This window comes from Microcaecilia unicolor, chromosome 4 (assembly GCF_901765095.1).
Source record: "Microcaecilia unicolor chromosome 4, aMicUni1.1, whole genome shotgun sequence".
Lineage (NCBI taxonomy): Eukaryota > Metazoa > Chordata > Amphibia > Gymnophiona > Siphonopidae > Microcaecilia > Microcaecilia unicolor.
The window spans coordinates 662,474-682,625 of NC_044034.1; the positions used below are offsets into that span (position 1 = coordinate 662,474).

At 41.6% G+C, this 20,152-nt stretch overlaps 1 protein-coding gene across 1 annotated transcript in view; it reads left to right on the top strand.

Moving 5' to 3' along the window:
* DCHS1 (dachsous cadherin-related 1) overlaps window positions 1–20,152 on the top strand; it is a 280,595-nt gene that overhangs the window by 111,235 nt on the left and 149,208 nt on the right. The window contains exons 3-4 of the mRNA XM_030199763.1: window positions 5,701–5,889; window positions 16,299–16,530. Of these exons, the coding sequence (XP_030055623.1) occupies window positions 5,701–5,889; window positions 16,299–16,530 (421 nt within the window). The remainder of the gene's footprint in view (window positions 1–5,700; window positions 5,890–16,298; window positions 16,531–20,152) is intronic.

Sequence of the window (20,152 nt, forward strand, 5' to 3'; positions counted from 1 at the left end):
CTCAGTATTAACCCTTTATATGCAGAGCTTGGTAATTGTCTTCTGTAAGTCCTGCCTCTGTTAGGCAGCCTTTCTGTCCGTTGTAATGTTCCTGTTTGTTTGTTTAAGATTCCCTTTACTCAGTGTTAATCCTTTATGTGCAGAGCTTGGTATTTGCCTTCTGTAAGCCCTGCCTCTGTTAGGCAGCCTTTCTCTGGTGTCTGCCTTACCCCTTTCAGTACTTTGTGTGCCTGCTTCTTTCCTGCCTTTATTTGAAATCAGCCTTTTCCTTTAGCCTGTTTTTCCCTGTTTACCATTCCTGTGGAGCCTCGCTCTTGTAGAGTACGTGTCTACAGTCCCATTTTGTCCCCGGCTTTCCCTTTTTCCTTGTGGGCTTTGCCCTCTGCTACCTGTGTTTCTGTGTAGCCTTTGTTTGCATTCTTTCTCTCTGGTCGTAGTCTGTATCTGACAAGGCCTAAGGTAGACCAAACAGGCGCTAAGCAATACCACGCCCACAGAGCCCCACACACTCAGGACAATCAACAAGCACCACCAGAAAAGGAAGATAGACACTAACCTGCAATAGAATGTGTTATATTTTTGTGATTAAACCAGGACTTAAAGGTCTGGGTTTTCTAGCTCATTATAAACCATAAAATTCTTCTGCTTTATCACCCTCTTATCTACCATCTATCTCTCCCAGTTTCTCATCCACCCAGCTCTCTTCCTGTGAGACTTGTCATTGAAATGCCTTTGTGTTTCACTTGCCTCACCAATCTATTACATTTCTTTGAAGGGGTGAACAAACATGTGGATAAAGGGGAGCTGGTTGATAATGTGTATCTGGATTTTCAGAAGGCGTTCGACAAACTACCTCATGAAAGACTCCAGCGGAAATCGGAGAGTCATGGGATAGGAGGTAGTGTCCTATTGTGGATTTAAAAACTGGTTAAAAGATAAAAAACAGAGAGTATGGTTAAACGGTCAGTATTCTCAATGGAGAAGGGTAGTTAGTGGATTTCCCCAGGGGTCTGTGCTGGAGCCACTGCTTTTTAACATATTTATAAATGACCTAGAGGTGGGAGTAACTAGTGAGGTAATTAAATTTGCTGATGACACAAAGTTATTCAAAGTTATTAAATCACGGGAGGATTGTGAAAAATTACAAGAGGACCCTACAAGACTGGGAGATTGGGCGTCTAAATGGCAAATGACGTTTAATGTGAGCAAGTGCAAAGTGATGCATGTGAGAAAGAGGAACCCGAATTATAGCTACGTCATGCAAGGTTCCACGTTAGGAGTCACAGACCAAGAAAGGGATCTAGGTGTCGTCGTTGATGATACGTTGAAACCTTCTGTGGCTAAGAAAGCAAATAGAATGTTAGGTATTATTAGGAAAGGAATGGAAAACAAAAATGAAGATGTTATAATGCCTTTGTATCGCTCCATGGTGCGACCGCATCTCAAATATTGTGTTCAGTTCTGGTCGCCGCATATCAAAAAAGATATAGTGGAATTAGAAAAGGTGCAGAGAAGGGCGACAAAAATGATAAAGGGGATGGGACGACTTCCCTATGAGGAAAGGCTAAAGCGGTTAGGGCTCTTCAGCTTGGAGAAAAGGCGGCTGAGGGGAGATATGATAGAGGTCTGTAAAATAATGAGTGGAGTTGAATGGGTAGATGTGAAGCGTCTGTTTACGCTTTCCAAAAATACTAGGACTAGGGGGCATGCGATGAAGCTACAAAGTAGTAAATTTTAAATGAATTGGAGAAAATGTTTCATCACTCAACATGTAATCAAACTCTGGAATTCGTTGCCAGTTACTGTGGTAAAGGTGGTTAGCTTAGCAGAGTTTAAAAAAAGATTTGGATGGCTTCCTAAAGGAAAAATGCATAGACCATTATTAAATTGGACTTGGGGAAAATCCACTATTTCTGGGATAAGCAGTATAAAATGTTTTGTACTTTTTTGGGATTTTGCCAGGTATTTTGTGACCTGGTTTGGCTACTGTTGGAAACAGGTTGCTGGGCTTGATGGACCTTTGGTCTATCCCAGTATGGCAATACTTACGTACTTATGTACACTTATATATACTGATGTTTGCCAACATTTGCTTATTTCTATGATCTGAAGAAGAAGGGTTACCTTCTAAAGCTAATCAAAAAATGTATTTAGTCCAATAAAAAAGGTATCTTATTTTCTTTTCGTTGTTTTGTTTTATTTCTATTTATTACCTTTAAAAGTGGACTAACACAGCTACCACATCGCTTTACTAAAGATGGAAGATACCGCATACAGCTGCATGAAAAAGCAAATTAACAAACTTATGGAAAAAGAAACAAAAGTGAACAGCCATCTTTATTTTCTGACAATCTGCAAAAAGAATGACATCATTCCCAAAGGATTCAAGATTAAAAATCCTTTGGCTACTGCTTACAATTCTGACTAGGCAGACAAACTCTGCAAATGAACTAGTCAGAAACTAAGAAATGAACTTCTACATCAACTGTACAAAAAGAAGAAAATGATAAACCCCCAAAGAGATAAAATCATAAGGATCATGGAGGAACTACATCCCTACCTTATGAGCCAACTAAAGGAGGCCATGCAAAATATCCAAGTGAAATAACAATAGATTGCTATCTGCAAAAAAAGAAAAAAAAGCTGAGTTCTCTCCTGCAGAACCACAGAGGGAAAGGGCTAGTGCTGGGCAGACTTGTACGATTTGTGCCCTGAAAATGGCAGATACAAATCAAGGTCAGGTATAGATATAAAGTAGCACATACGAGTTTATCTTGTTGGGCAGACCGGATGGACCGTACAGATTTTTCTGCCGTCACTTACTATGTTACTATAAATATGTTAAATAGCACCGGTCCCAGTACAGATCCCTTCGGTACTCCACTATTCACTCTCCTCTATTGAGAGAAATGACCATTTAACCCTACCCTCTGTTTTCTGTCCAATAACCAATTCCTAATCCACACCAGAACCTTGCTTCCTATCCCACGACTCTTTAATTTTCTCAGGAGTCTCTCATGAGGAACTTTATCAAAAGCTTTATGAAAATCTAGATACACTACATCAACGGGCACACCTTTAGCCACATGTTTATTCATACCTTCAAAGAAGGGAATATGTTATTTAATTCCTTATTATATCTGTTATTTTTTGTTTTCTATTTCCTAAAGCAAGTGGATTTACTTGTGTAATTTATTTGTTTAAAATAATAAATAAAGAAACAAAAAATTAAAAAAATACAATATCTTAAGGGTGCCATCTAAAATCTGTATCTTGGGGGAACCTCCAAAATCTTTGGGACTACAACAGATTCACATCGCCTCCTAGAGGACAGTAGAGACAGGAACATGCACTTGTTATAATTAGCACTCTGTAATGCAGAAAATATGATAAGTTCTTTAGTTTCTAGATCCAAGCTCATAGCCCTCGTTCTACTGACAAGTAACAGACACAAGGCCAGAGTATTATAAAAATAAAATAACTTGTTTATTTAGCAGCATAATAGGAACATGAGAACAATGCACAGAAGCCAGATTACCTAGGGAAAAGCAATGAATACCTGTCAGGCAAGTTAGAGAAATAATTTTTAACGAGCCTACATTTAGCTTGTAGGCGCCTATAGGGATAATGTAGACACGTACACGGTTAACGCGCGTTAAAAAATGTTAACGCGCCTATAATGCGGCCCCTAGTGTCTATATTGTTGGACTACCTATATTTTCCCAGCACTACAAAATAGAAACAGTTAAGCACCCAATATAAATTACATTACAGTAAGCCTCTGAGGATCCATTCCTAATGCATAAAGGAATCCTGTGCAGTAGGAATGGATCCTCAGAAGCTTAGCCAAAATTGGGTGACGGAGCAGGTGGGGGAAGAGAGGTTGGTGGTTGGGAGGCGAGGATAGTGGAGGGCAGACTTATACGGTCTGTGCCAGAGCCGGTGATGGGAGGCGGGACTGGTGGTTGGGAGGCGGGAAATACTGCTGGGTAGACTTGTACGGTCTGTGCCCTGAAAAAGGCAGGTACAAATCAAGGTAAGGTATACACATATGAGTTTATCTTGTTGGGCAGACTGGATGGACCATGCAGGTCTTTTTCTGCCGTCATCTACTATGTTACTATGTAAATTGTGGTAAAAGCTGAACACATTTTGATTAAAAATAACTTTCATTATTGCAAAGGAATTCTTTACAACTTTATTAACCTGTTTCTTCATCTGTAACAAATTAACAATTTTTATTACTAATACCCAAGAATTAAGTTCTAAATGATATTCATTAGAGCCTAATGAGAGAATATTGGCCAGTTAAGTTTAAACCAGCCAAAATTAAACCGGATGTTCAGTGCCAGTCACTGGAAACGGCTTGGTCTGATCGACGACTGGGGGACTTAGCCGGGCTGCCTCCTGCATTCTATTGGCCCCTAGTTACTAATAACCCAGGTTAAAAGTAAAATAACCAATTTGAACGGTAACCTCACATTGATAACTTCTCCCTTCAGCTGGATAAGTGCCGTCCATCTGCACAGACATGGCTCGGCACTGAGTATCCGGACATATTTCTGCCGATGCTAAAAAGATCATTGACCACCACCAGCTCCCATATACAGAAACATGGATCTTCTGGGCTAACTGGATGGGCCATGCTGGCATTTATTTGCTATCCTTTGCTGTGTTACTATGTATGTTTTAATGTATACATTATTGCTATTATTAGGATTTAATTTGTCTTTCTCCAAGTTTACCTTATCGTTCTAATTGTATATTATGTTAACATTTAGTCATTTTACTATAGTTTGCTGTTGCTATAGCTGTTGAACACTGCTTCGGGTGAATGTCTTCATTCTCTTAATAAATAAATATTCAGAGAGATACCTGGTGCAGTTGTGATTATTTTTAGCTGACATGAATATTTACCTCCAGACTTACTGGATAGCGCTGAATTTTGCTGCATACAGTTATAACCCACGTATGTTCTATTTCTGTATTTAAAAATATTATATAAAGCTTTACCAACTTCAAGTTGCCACAACGACATTAAAACAAATACTACAGGTAACTGTTCTTCAGACAACTCTCTCTGAAACTCAGCTATCCAACCCTCAACACTCCTACTCAATCTAAAACACTTAGATCCCTACAGCCTCCCATCCCCGCACTCTTCAACATCCCTGTTCATATGGGGAAGAGACAGGTTTTCAACTTTGTAAACAGAAAAGTAATGAAAACTGATGCAAAATGGCAGTGATGCAGGTGGTTATTTTTCTAGTTATAGACATGAATCGACTTTGAAGTGCTGGTGGTTCTTTGTGTGACTTTTGATGCAGGACACCGCTGTGGATTAGCCTGGTATATCTGGATAAAACATGAGCTGATCAACTACTGACAGCTACAGGCAAGGCAAGAGGGTTTCCAGTCCTCAAGACTTAAGCAGGACTCTGTAATGAGACAAAACAACCCTCTTGCTGCATTCAATTAACACTTCAGTTTCTCTTCCTTTCCAGAAAGCACACCTCCTTTTTCTGCTCCTTGACCCCTCCCTAAATATGGGATTTGCCTGCAGCTGCCTTCACTTTTCCTTTAGCCAAAAGCTTTTAGGACTGAGTCTGGAGATCTGAAAGTCTGAGCTGAATAACAAGTCACGAACACCTGCTTTTTTTCTTGTGTTAGACTCAGTTTCTGTATTCTCTCTTTTTCCAGGTCACTGCTACAGATGCAGACAGCGGAAGCTTCTCTTCTATCACTTACTCTATCAGTTCTGGCATTGGAAATCTGGTTCCGGTCCAATTCCACATCAACAAGCAGACGGGTGAGATTTGTACAATGCACAACCTGGACCGTGACGAAGGCCCTAAAAGCTATGATTTCACAGTCACTGCTGAGGATGGGGTGAGTATTGGGGTTCTGCATGAATGTCACAGTGTGGCTAGTGAGCATGTATAAATATGTTAGAATCCTGAATATGCAAATGATTCGACACGGACCATGATTATAATAATAATAATTTCTGTTTTGATAGATTTTACTCTGGTTTTATTCATTATAATCATCTTTATTTCTTTGTTGCTTTATACTTATGTTTCTTATATGCTTACTACTGTACTATGTATTTATGTTATTGAACCGGAGCCTACCTCTACGGTATTGTGTAAGCCACATTGAGCCTGCAACTAAGTGGGAAAATGTGGGATATAAATGTGTTAAATAAATAAATGTTTTATCTCTGTTTTAAACCTTGTTTTATTCACATTTGTATTTGATACGTATGTGTTTGTATTATGATTCTCAATTAGAATACGTTCATTTCTATTATATTCACACATTTTATATAATTAATTTTTGTGTTTTAGACATTATTGACTCCTGCCACAGGCCTTTTGGCCAAAACACGGTCTGTGTCAAATCATTTGTATGTTTAATAAAGAATCCTCTGTCACCCATCGTCCACATCACAGTCTTTTGTCTGAGTTTGTGTGTGCAGAGTGTGTCTTGGTGCTACAGTTTTGAGCATGTCACATGATGGGTTGTGAGCATGTCTAATGATAATGGTTTCTGAGCTTATCTAAGTGTGTCACACGGTGGGTTTTGAGCATGTCACATGATGGGTTGTGAGCATGTCTAATGATAACGGTTTCTGAGCTTATCTAAGTGTGTCACACGGTGGGTTTTGAGCATGTCACATGATGGGTTGTGAGCATGTCTAATGATAACGGTTTCTGAGCTTATCTACGTGTGTCACACGGTGGGTTTTGAGCATGTCTGTGTATATTACTATGTTTTGAATGTGTCACATGATGGGTTCAGAGTATATAACATATTGGTTTTTAAATATGTGTAAATGTGCTTCATGATGGATACTGAGTGTTGCATAAATGCTTTCGATTAAGATCAATGCATGATTATAAGGGCTATGTGAGACACATATGACAAGATAAATGGAAAACAGGAGTCACCCTCTAATACTCTCGTCTGTTTCACTGCTACTGTACAACCACTCTCATCTAGAGACACTGTTCCCTTTCACTGCTACAGTAGAATCATTCTCGTCTAGGGACGCTCTGCTCTTTCACTGCTGCTGTTGAATCACTCTGACCTAGAGCGATACAAAAGCATTACAATGGCCTCATTTTTGTTTTCCATTCCTTTCCTAATAATACCTAACATTCTATTTGCTTTCTTAGCAGCCGCCACACACTGAGCAGAGAGTTTCAGTGTATCATCAATGACGATGCTTAGATCCCTTTCCTGGTCGGTGACTTCTAATGTGAAACCTTGCATTAGATAACTATAATTCAGATTCCTCTTTCCCACATGCATCACTTTGCACTTCCTCACATTAAACGTCATCTGCCATTTAGATGCCTAGTCTCCCAGTCTCGTAAGGTCCTCTTGTAATTTAACAACTTCGAATAACTTTGTGTCGTCAGCAAGTTTAATTACCTCATTAGTTTCTCCCATCTCTAGGTCATTTATAAATATGTTAAAAAGCAGTGGTCCCGGCACAGAGCCCTGGGGAACCCCACTATCTACCCTTCTCCATTGAGAATACTGACCATTTAACCCTACTCTCTGTTTTCTCTCTTTTAACCAGTTCACCCCTTTAAAGAAATGTAATAGATTGGTGAAGCAAGACTTCCCTCCACTAAATCTATGTTGGCTTTGTCTCATTAATCCATGCTTTTGAATATGCTCAGTAATTTTGTTCTTTATAATAATCTCTATCATTTTGCCCAGCACCGATGTCAGGCTCACCGGGTCTATAATTTCCCAGATCTCCTCTGGAACCTTTTAAAAAAATCGGCATTACATTGGCCACCCTCCAATCTTCCGGTACCATGCTTGATTTTAAAGAAAAATTACATCTTACTAACAATATTTCCGCAAGTTCATTTTTCAATTCAGTATTCATAAGTACATAAGTACATAAGTAGTGCCATACTGGGAAAGACCAAAGGTCCATCTAGCCCAGCATCCTGTCACCGACAGTGGCCAATCCAGGTCAAGGGCACCTGGCACGCTCCCCAATCGTAAAAACATTCCAGACAAGTTATACCTAAAAATGCGGAATTTTTCCAAGTCCATTTAATAGCGGTCTATGGACTTGTCCTTTAGGAATCTATCTAACCCCTTTTTAAACTCCGTCAAGCTAACCGCCCGTACCACGTTCTCCGGCAACGAATTCCAGAGTCTAATTACACGTTGGGTGAAGAAAAATTTTCTCCGATTCGATTTAAATTTACCACACTGTAGCTTCAACTCATGCCCTCTAGTCCTAGTATTTTTGGATAGCGTGAACAGTCGCTTCACATCCACCCGATCCATTCCACTCATTATTTTATACACTTCTATCATATCTCCCCTCAGCCGTCTCTTCTCCAAGCTGAAAAGCCCTAGCCTTCTCAGCCTCTCTTCATAGGAAAGTCGTCCCATCCCCACTATCATTTTCGTCGCCCTTCGCTGTACCTTTTCCAATTCTACTATATCTTTTTTGAGATACGGAGACCAGTACTGAACACAATACTCCAGGTGCGGTCGCACCATGGAACGATACAACGGCATTATAACATCCGCACACCTGGACTCCATACCCTTCCTAATAACACCCAACATTCTATTCGCTTTCCTAGCCGCAGCAGCACACTGAGCAGAAGGTTTCAGCGTATCATCGACGACGACACCCAGATCCCTTTCTTGATCCGTAACTCCTAACGCGGAACCTTGCAAGACGTAGCTATAATTCGGGTTCCTCTTACCCACATGCATCACTTTGCACTTGTCAACATTGAACTTCATCTGCCACTTGCACGCCCATTCTCCCAGTCTCGCAAGGTCCTCCTGTAATCGTTCACATTCCTCCTGCGACTTGACGACCCTGAATAATTTTGTGTCATCGGCGAATTTAATTACCTCACTAGTTATTCCCATCTCTAGGTCATTTATAAATACATTAAAAAGAAACGGACCCAGCACAGACCCCTGCGGGACCCACTAACTACCCTCCTCCACTGAGAATACTGGCCACGCAATCCTACTCTCTGCTTCCTATCTTTCAACCAGTTCTTAATCCATAATAATACCCTACCTCCGATTCCATGACTCTGCAATTTCTTCAGGAGTCTTTTGTGCGGCACTTTGTCAAACGCCTTCTGAAAATCCCGATATACAATGTCAACCGGCTCCCCATTGTCCACATGTTTGCTTACCCCCTCAAAAAAATGCATTAGATTGGTGAGGCAAGACTTCCCTTCACTAAATCCGTGCTGACTTTGTCTCATCAGTCCATGTTTTTGTATATGCTCTGCAATTTTATTCTTAATAATAGCCTCCACCATCTTGCCCGGCACCGACGTCAGACTCACCGGTCTATAATTTCCCGGATCTCCTCTGGAACCCTTCTTACAAATCGGAGTAACATTGGCTACCCTCCAGTCTTCCGGTACTACACTCGATTTTAGGGACAGATTGCATATTTCTAACAGTAGCTCCGCAAGTTCATTTTTTAGTTCTATTAATACTCTGGGATGAATACCATCAGGTCCCGGTGATTTACTACTCTTCAGCTTGCTGAACTGACCCATTACATCCTCCAAGGTTACAGAGAATTTGTTTAGTTTCTCCGACTCCCCCGCTTCAAATATTCTTTCGCACCGGTGTCCCCCCCAAATCCTCCTCGGTGAAGACCGAAGCAAAGAATTCATTTAAGTTCTCCGCTACGGCTTTGTCCTCCTTGATCGCCCCTTTAACACCATTTTCGTCCAGCGGCCCAACCGACTCTTTGGCCGGTTTCCTGCTTTTAATGTATCTAAAAAAATTTTTACTATGTATTTTGCTTCCAACGCTAATTTCTTCTCAAAGTCCTTTTTTGCCCTCCTTATCTCCGCTTTGCATTTGGCTTGGCATTCCTTATGGTCTATCCTGTTACTTTCAGTTGGTTCTCTTCTCCACTTTCTGAAGGATTGTTTTTTGGCTCTAATGATTTCCTTTATCTTACTGTTTAGCCACGCCGGCTGACGTTTAGTCTTTTTTCCCTTTTTTCTAATACGTGGAATATATTTGTCCTGAACCTCCAGGATGGTGTTTTTAAACAGCATCCACGCCTGATGCAAGTTTTTTTACTCTGCGAGCTGCTCCTTTCAGTCTTTTTTTCACCATTTTTCTCATTTTGTCGTAATCACCTTTCTATAGTTAAACGCTAGCGTACTTGATTTCCTAGTTTCACTTCCTTCAATGCCAATATCAAAACCGATCATATTATGATCACTGTTATCAAGCGGCCCTCGTATCGTACCCCCTGCACTAGATCATGAGCACCACTAAGGACTAAGTCTAGTATTTTTCCTTCTCTTGTCGGCTCCTGAACTAGCTGTTCCATGAAGCTGTCCTTGATTTCATCAAGAAATCTTATGTCCCTTGCGTGTACAGATGTTACATTAACCCAGTCTATATGCGGGTAATTGAAATCCCCCATTATTATTGTGTTGCCCAGTTTGTTTGCGTCCCTGATTTCCTTTACATTTCCGCCTCCGTCTGATCGTCCTGGCCAGGCGGACGGTAGTACACTCCTATCACTATCCTTTTCCCCTTTGCACATGGAATTTCAATCCACAGTGATTCCAAGGAGTGTTTTGTTTCCTGCAGAATTTTCAATCTATTTGATTCAAGGCTCTCGTTAATATACAATGCTACCCCTCCACCAATCCGATTCACCCTATCACTACGATATAATTTGTACCCCGGTATGACAGTGTCCCACTGGTTATCCTCCTTCCACCAGGTCTCAGAGATGCCTATTATATCTAATTTTTCATTTAGTGCAATATATTCCAACTCCCCCATCTTATTTCTTAGGCTCCTGGCATTCGCATATAGACATTTCAAACTATGTTTGTTGTTCCTAAGTACATCAGCTTAGTACTTGACAGTATTAATGGCAATCTTTTGTCTGATTTTTATTGTTTAAATAACCCGATCTACTACAATCTCTTTTGCAACCTCACTATCAGGATACTCTATCTTCCCTGTTATGGTGATATCTTTGAAAGATACCTTATCCGAACCATGCTCTTTTGAGCGACTGTCGGCCTTCCCCCCATTTCTAGTTTAAAAGCTGCTCTATCTCCTTCTTAAACGCCGATGCCAGCAGCCTGGTCCCACTCTGGTTAAGATGGAGCCCATCCTTCGGAATAGGCTTCCCCCTTCCCAAATGTTGCCCAGTTCCTAACAAATCTAAGCCCTCCTCCTGCACCATCGTCTCATCCACGCATTGAGACCTCTGGAGCTCTGCCTGTCTCTGGGCCCTGCGCGTGGCACAGGTAGCATTTCAGAAATGCTACCCTGGAGGTTCTGGATTTCAGCTTTCTACCTAGAGCCTAAATTTTGCTTCCAGAACCTCTCTCCCACATTTTCCTATGTCATTAGTACCCACATGTACCAAGACAGCCGTCTCCTCCCCAGCACTATATAAAATCCTATCTAGGTGACGCGTGAGGTCCGCCACCTTCGCACCAGGTTGATGAAAACTATCAGGTCCGGGAGATTTGCTACTCTTCAATTTGTCAAATTGTACCTTATCCTCTAGGTTTATTTTATTTTATTTTTTGTTACATTTGTACCCCGCGCTTTCCCACTCATGGCAGGCTCAATGCGGCTTACATGGGGCAATGGAGGGTTAAGTGACTTGCCCAGAGTCACAAGGAGCTGCCTGTGCCTGAAGTGGGAATCGACCTCAGTTCCTCAGGACCAAAGTCCACCACCCTAACTACTAGGCCACTCCTCCACTATAGAGATTTCATTCAGTTTCTCTGACTCGTCAGCTCTGAGTACCATTCCTGGCACCAGTTCTCTCTCCCAAATCTTCCTCGGTGAAGACTGAAGCAAAGAATTCATTTCATCTCTGCGCTATGGCTTTGTCTTCCCTGAGTGCTCCTTTTACCCCTTAGTCATCTAGCGGTCCAACCGATTCCTTTGCCGGCTTCTTGCTTTAATATACCTCAAAATGTTTGTACTCTGCAATTTTTGCCTCCAACACAGTCTTCTTTTCAAAGTCTCTCTTTGCCTTCCTTATGAGCATTTTGCATTTGACTTGCCATTCCTTATGCTGTTTCTTATTTTCTTTTAGCCCTAATAGCTTCCTTCATCTCACTTTTAACCATGTAGCCTTTCTTTTGGTCTTCCTTCCTCATTTTTTAATACATGGAATATATTTGGCCTGGGCTTCCAGGATGGTATTTTGAACAGCATCCACGCCTGAAGTAAAGTTTTGACACTTGCAGCTGCTCCTCTAAGTTTTTTTTCACTGTTCCTCTCATTTTATCATAGTCTCCTTTTGAAAGTTAAACGCTAATGTATTGGATTTCTTGTGTATACTTACTCCAAAGCTAATATCAAATCTGATCATATTATGATCACTGTTATCAAGCGGCCCCGCACCATTACCTCCCGCACCAGATCATGCAATCCACTAAGAACTAGGCTAGAATTTTTCCTTCTCTCGTCGGCTCCTGTATCAGCTGCTCCATAAAGCAAGTCCTGATTTCTGTCAAGGAATTTCCTCCTAGGCCTAGCTTGCCCTGTGTTACATTTACCCCAGACATATCGGGGTAATTGAAATCACCCATTATATTGTGTTGCCCAGTTTGTTAGCCGCCCTAATTTCCGATAACGTTTTACATCTGTTGTTCATCCTTGCCAGGCGGACATTAGTTATTTGTTACATTTGTATCCCACATTTTCCCACCTTTTGCAGGCTCAATGTGGCTTACATATAACTGTTAACGGCGTTATATTGTGTTGCATGGGACCAGTATTTTATGCTCTTCGTAGGCTTCAGCTCCTTCAGAACACAGCAGTTTGTCTACTTTATGGGGCATCTCGGTATTATGATCATGCTTCACCTTTAGTGTTTGATCAGCACGGTTAACCCCTTGATAGTAGAATCACTTTAAAAGTCTTCTTTTGGCTCATAAGCTTATTATTCAGGTCGCCCTTATTTAACAAGCCAGCTGGTTCCACATCACCATCTTGATGCCTCAGTGTTCTAATACACATCTTCTGACTGTCCCTTTCATAAGACCTTTCGTTTGCAGATTACTCATAATAGGGCCTTTTCTTGTCTTGCGCCACTTTATGGAAATCAGTTACCTTCACATTTGTGGTCAGATGCCTCCTTGACTTGTTTTACACCTGGCTGTTGGTCAGGCTTTCCCTTAGTGATTTATTATGGTCTGGTATCAGAGATATCAGCTGTTGTCCCAAGTGTTTCTCTGCACTTGTGTGCCCTCACAGTAGCATTTATCCACTCCTATCACTATCCTTTTCCCCTTTACATATGGAATTTCAATCCACAGTGATTTCAAGAAGTGTTTTGTTTCCTGCACAATTTTCCAATCTATTGATTAAGGCTCTCCCTAATATACAATGCTACCCCTCCACCAATTCTATCCACCCTATCACTATACGATATAATTGTACCCCGGTATGACAGGTCCCAACTGGTTATCCTCCTTCCACCAGGTCTCAGAAAATTCCTATTATATCTAATTTTTCATTAGTGTAATATATTCAACTCTCCCATCTTATTTCTTAGGCTCCTGGCATTCGCATATAGACATTTCAAACAGTTGTTGTTATTTACATCTTTGCTAATTAGTTGACAGTATTAAGGTGGTGATGTTTCAAATGACAGAGCCTATTATCAATGCATCTTAAAGGCAACTGGTGGTTGTTGTGGATTTCGACAAGTTCTTACCAGCCCTGTTGCCACATTTAAAATAACCTACGGGCAGATTCTCTGGTCCTGGTCCTAAATTGATGATGGGTAATAGAGCTGGACTCGGAAGTTCTTTTAAGTTTTTAGCTCGAGAAAATGTCACCCTTAGGTATTAATCTTTGAAAATCAGATGGGTTCTCATAATATTCCGGTTTTTCTTGATTACATTGACTGTCCGTCCCCCCCCCCCCCGAACATAAAAGGTAATGCTATTGTCATCTTGTAGAGGTTGTTGCTTGTCTCCCAATAACAATGCTCTGTTATGTATTTGGCCCTAACACATTCTGGGGATAATTCCTTTGACAAGATTGTGCTGGAACCTTTTGGATTGAATCTTGAAATGTTCATCTGCTGTATAGATTCTACAGAACCATAGGAATTATGAAAAAGGTAAATTATTACGCAGTCATCTAGGATAACAACTGTGGTATTCCAATATCGTGTTCCTGTCCGTAGGTTTCATATATAGATTAGTATGAAAATTATTGTTACTCAACTGAATATCAGCATCCAGAAAATGTATAGTAGTTCTCGAATGTGATGAAGTAACTGTATGTCCTTAGGCATGAATTAACCATGTTATAAAAGTCAAAAACATGGACTCGTGTCCCATCCATAGCATAAAGATGTTGTCTATATATCTACGCCAAAGGAGAATGTACCGAAAAAAGGGTGACTGTTGCATTCAATGGCTGCCATGTATAAATCAGCCATCATGGGAGCAAAGGTAGCCCCCATCACGACCCTCGATGTTTGTAAATACAAATCATCTAAAAACAGATAGTAATTCTCACATAACGCTAATGTAGCCAATGCTAAAAACTTAAGACTACTGAGTCCAACTCAGTTATCCATCATCAATGTAGGACCAGGACCAGAGAATCTGCTCGTAGGTGATTTTAAATGTGGCAGACAGGGCTTTAAGACTTGTGAAATGACGCAAACTTCCCCAGGGCCCGGCGCTAGCACTGCTTTCCTGTTCCTGTGCGCGGCAGCGCCACAGAGCAGAGTTCCTTCCTTCCTGCCGCGTCAACTGTTTGGATGCAGCAGGAAGTATGTACTATGCTCCGTGGTGCTACCGCACACAGGGACTGGAGAAGCAATGCTAGTGCCGGGCGAGCCCTCCTTGGACGCCGGGTCCTGGGGAATTTTGCCCCCCGACGCCCCTCCCCCTCAGTGGTGCTGAGTCCCTGACATTATTAGTAGCGCTCTAGAAATGTTAAGTAGTAATAGTAGTATGTATCAGACATAATTGTTAATGGTATTAATAGAATACAAGCATGGGCATTTGAGAACAAATTGAAATTAAACTCAAATAAAACTAAGATCCTATGGTTTAAAAGACCAGAAGATATAATTCCATCCATTCTAAAAAAGAATTGCAGAAAATAATGTTTTCAAGGTTGAAACTGAGTCGAGAGTACTGGAAGTCATACTTGACTCTTGAAACTGAGACAACTAAGATTAGTATGTGCATTCCTTACCAAAGAAACTTTTGCTTGTGTGGTTCGGATGTTAATACTACCTCATTTAGGAGGGATTTTACAAAGGTGTGCTAGTGTTTTGAGTGTGCAGTAAGTTCAACTTAAGCAGAGAATGGCAGTAAGATTGATCTTTAGGCTTAACAAATTTACCAGTGTTTCTAATTATATGAAGATTCTGCATTGGTTGCCAATAGCTGAACGCATTCGATTCCAATCGTTTTGTATTTTATTTCCAGTAATTCATGGCCTGGCACCTTATTTTCTGATTAATTCAATCTCTACATCTCTATTTGGCTCCTCCAAGATTGATCAAGCAGTTACTTCTTTGCCCGGTATAATTTGGGAAGATTCATTTTTTTCGTATGTTGAATACTATCTTTGGAGAATTCTCTTCCAATTGATGTCAGAGTTGAAATATAATTATTTAAATTTTAGGAAAAAAAATAAAACTTTTTTAGTAACTGTTGTTAGTTCTTTTGAAAATTTTTGTATTTAATACTTTACTAATAATTTAATTTGTAAATCACAATGAACCCTTAATCAGGCGATATAGCGATTAATAAGCATAACATTGACTTTGACATATATGTTCACTTTAGAATTTTGTTTGTCTAGGTGGTTTTTGTTCAGTATTCTATTGTTTGTTTTAATTATTGATTTTATATTTTCTTATTCATTTTATTAATATACATTTTTTTGTATATTTATATGATTATATATGTTTTAATTTGCATGTACACCCCTGACGAAGGCATTGAGTGCTGAAACACAGCCAGTGTCGGGTCCATGATGTACACCATACATTCATATGACTGATTAAAGGACCTCTTCTGGATTTGAAGGCTCTTGGTGCTTTTTCTTCTTGTATTGCTCACTGTGTGCTTTGATTTCCTCTCTGCACTGTTGCAGTGTCACATTCATTTCTCTCTTTACTCACACTCCTGCAGATTCTTGCTCTGCTCTGATGGACTGTTTTTGTATGTACTGAAACTGTGGGGGAACACTTTCAACTCAGCAACTGACTCTGGGATTCACTTTCACTGCAGGGAGGACTGAGCTCTATGGCCTATGTAAAGGTGTTTCTGGATGACATAAATGACAATCAACCTGTGTTTTATCCTGTGGAGTATGCAGTCAGCCTGAGCACTCAAAGCATGCCTGGGACTTCAGTCATCACAGTAACGGCATATGACAAAGATGAAGGCCTCAATGGCAAAGTGACTTATCGAATTGTCTCTGGGAATCACCCTCCACTTTTCACTCTAAACAAGGAAACAGGTAAGATGTGTACTGTGCATGCAAGAGAAGGAAGGGAGAGAAAGGGGTTGTCTCAGTTCGTGCCACATCTTGCATGGAAGCAGAGGGAAAATGACAGTTATTTGGACCATGTCAGAGAAGGATGAGGGTGTTTAGTCCAATGTTCCCATCACTCTGTTCCCATATGGCTTATTATGGGAACATTGGACACTAAAGGGTTAAATTCATGTGAGAGGAAGGGGTGAGATTGTTGTTTGTTTGTTGTTTGTTGTTTGTATTATTGATCACTTATCCCAGGAAAGCTACAAAGTGCTTTAGAGCAACATTCAAAAATAAGAAATTAAAATAACAGATTAACAACTATACATGCCCTCAACATTCATAAAGTACCACAAAAAAAACAAGATCTATAAATCTTTAAAAAAGGAAGGAATGAATCTGCTTAATTTCCAAAGAGTAGGGCCTGTGGAAGGAAAAGCTTGCTGTCTGGTTTCCTTTAACCTCACACTGCCAGGAGCTGCAAAGCGGGCTTGCTGGGCCGAAGGTAAGTACCTACTAGTGATGTAAGTGGCATTCTGAGTCAGCAAGATATGATGGCGCTCTTTCCTAGATAGTCTTATCAATCCAAGTCAAGATTACTACTACTATAAATCATTTTTATAACACTACCAGTCGTACGCAGCGCTTCACAATTGAACATGAAGAAAAGACAGTCCCTGCTCAAAGAGCTTTACAATCTAAATCAGGACAGACAGACAGGACCAATAAGGATAAGGGTAGGACAGACAGAAGGACACATAGGGAAAGGGACTACTGAAGAGAGGAAGACAAAATAAAGGTTACGAGCAAGTTACAAGTTAGGAGTCAAAAGCAGCATCAAACAGGTAGGCCTTTAGCCCGGATTTGAAGGTGGCCAGGGATGGAACTAGACGTAATGGCTCAGGAAGCCCATTCCAGGCATAAGGTGCGGCAAGACAAAAGGAATGGAGTCTGGAGTTAGCGATGGAGGAGAAGGGTGCAATTAGGAGAGATTTGCCTAGTGAACGGAGTTCCTGGGAAGGAGTGTAGGGAGAGATGAGGGTGGAGAGGTAGTGAGGGGCTGCAGAGTGAATGCACTTATAAGTCAATAAGAGGAGCTTGAATTTTATACGGAAATGGATAGGGAGCCAGTGAAGTGACTTCAGGAGAGGGCTGATGTGGGCATAATGACTTTGGCGAAATATTAGTCGTGCAGCAGAATTTTGAACAGATTGAACAGGAGAGAGGTGGCTGAGTGGAAGACCTGTGAGAAGCAAGTTGCAGTAATCTAAGCGACAGGTAATGAGAGTGTGGATGAGGGTTCTGATAGCATGTTCTGAAAGGAAAAGGGCGAATTTTGGCAATATTATAAAGGAAGAAACGACAGGTTTTAGCAATCTGTTGAATATGTGCAGAGAAGGAGAGGGAGGAATCGAAGATGACCCCAAGGTTACGAGCAGATGAGACAGGAAGAATGAGCGTGTTGTTGACAGAAATAGAGAATGGGGGAAGGGGAGAGGTTGGTTTAGGTGGGAAGATAAGGAGCTCAGTTTTGGACATATTGAGCTTCAGGTGGCGGTGAGACATCCAGGTAGCAATGTCAGAGAGGCCAGCAGGATTTCTGCTGAGATTTCTGGTGTGGAGAGGTAGATCTGGGAGTCATCAGCTTAAAGGTGATACTGAAAACCATGGGAAGAGATCAGAGCACCAAGGGAGGAAGTATAGATGGAGAAAAGGAGAGGTCCTAGGACGGATCCTTAAGGTACACCCACTGACAGCGGGATAGAGGAAGAGGAGGATCCACCAGAGTATACACTAAAAGAACGCTGTGAGAGATAAGAAGAAAACCATGAGAGAGCAGAATTCTGAAATCCAAGTGAGGACAGCGTGTCAAGGAGTAGGCTGTGATCAACAGTATCAAAAGCAGCAGAAAGATTGAGAAGGAGGAGGATAGAATAGAGCCCTTTGGATTTAGCCAGGAATAGATCATTGGAGACTTTAGCAAGTGCTGTTTCAGTTGAGTGAAGGGGACGAAAGCCAGATTGGAGTGGATCAAGAATAGGTTGAGAAGAAAGAAAGTCGAGGCAGCGACGGTGGACAGCATGTTCTAGTATCTTGGATAAGAAAGGGAGGAGGGAGATGGGGTGATAGTTGGAAGGAGAGGTAGGATCCAGAGAAGGTTTTTTGAGGAGTGGGGTGACTACTGCACGTTTGAAGGCATCAGGGATAGTCGCAGTGGAAAGTGACAGATTGAGGATATGACAGATGAAAGGGGTGACAGCAGGAGAGATAGTGTTGAGTAGCTGAGTGGGAATAGGGTCAGTGGAGCAGGTGGTTAGTAAAGTTTCTTCTTCAGTGATTTCGGAAAAGGAAGAAAAGGAGGCAGGGGTAAGAGGGTTGAGAGAGTGGACTAAGGGAAGAAGGGGTGGAGGACAGCTGGTTGTGAGTTCAAGTTTAATCTTGTGAACCTTATCATGAAAGTAATCAGGCGAGAAAGTGAAGGGGGAGTAGGAGGAGAAGGCACTTTGAGGAGAGAGTTTAGCGTGGCAAAGAGACGTCTAGGGTTTGAACCAATAGAGTTAGTCAATTGGATATAATAGTCCTGTTTGGCAAGTTGGAGAGCAGATTGGAAGGAGGTCAGCAAGAATTTGAAGTGAATGAAGTCAGCAAGGGCACGAGAATAAAGCCAAAGGCGTTCAGCAGAGCGGGCACAAGAGCGTAGGTAGCGGATAGTAGGGGTCAGCCAAGGTTGGGGTTTGGTACGTTTAACGGGAAGATGTTAAATTCAATTCTCTGCTGAACAAGCAGCCAGTGTAAGGCCTTCATCACTAGGCAAATAAGATCATACACCTCCTTACTGCCTTTTTTGCACTCTTTGGAGTATTTGCAGTAAAAGGGGGCAAACATATAAAGGACATTCCTTAGCATCTAGCTACGCTGTTCTCACAAATGAGTGTTATCCCCTCCTACCATCAGATGGAGATAGAGAAAAGGCTGTGCTTCGCCAGTGGCCTCACCGGTATTAGCTGGTGGTGCTTCCTGGAAAGATCCAGTATATTCTCGACCCAGTGGCGTAGCTATGGGTAGGCCTGGGTGGGCACAGGCCCACCCACCCAGTCTAGTGGTCTGCAATGCACATCATTGGTGGTGCCTGACTCCTCTCTCTCATGGCAACTGCCCGTCTCTCTCCTCCCCCCATCCTGTCTACCTTTGAACCATCAACTGCAGCAATTCCTTTAGGCAATCTGTGGCAGCCCTGTAGGCTTCCTCCTAATGTATCCTGCCCTCTACATCACTTCCTGTTTCTTCACTGGTGGGAACGCAGTAGAAGGAAGCATGCAGGGCTGGTGCAGGTTGCTAACAGGAATTGCTGGCCACTGCTTGGAGGTAGTCTGGGGAGGGTGGGGTTTCAGAGAGAGATGGGTAGATGATGATAAGCAGGAGTGGAGAAAAAGATTTTTAAAAAGCTGTATATCTGCAAGGGGGGTGGGAAGGGCCCAACTAGGTTAACTTAGGGCCCACCCGAAATGGCAGGTCTGGCTATGCTCATGCTCCCTGCTCTGTTGGCAGCAGCTGCACAGCTTGGTTGAGCTTAAGGGCCACTCTCAGGTTATCCGATCCCCAG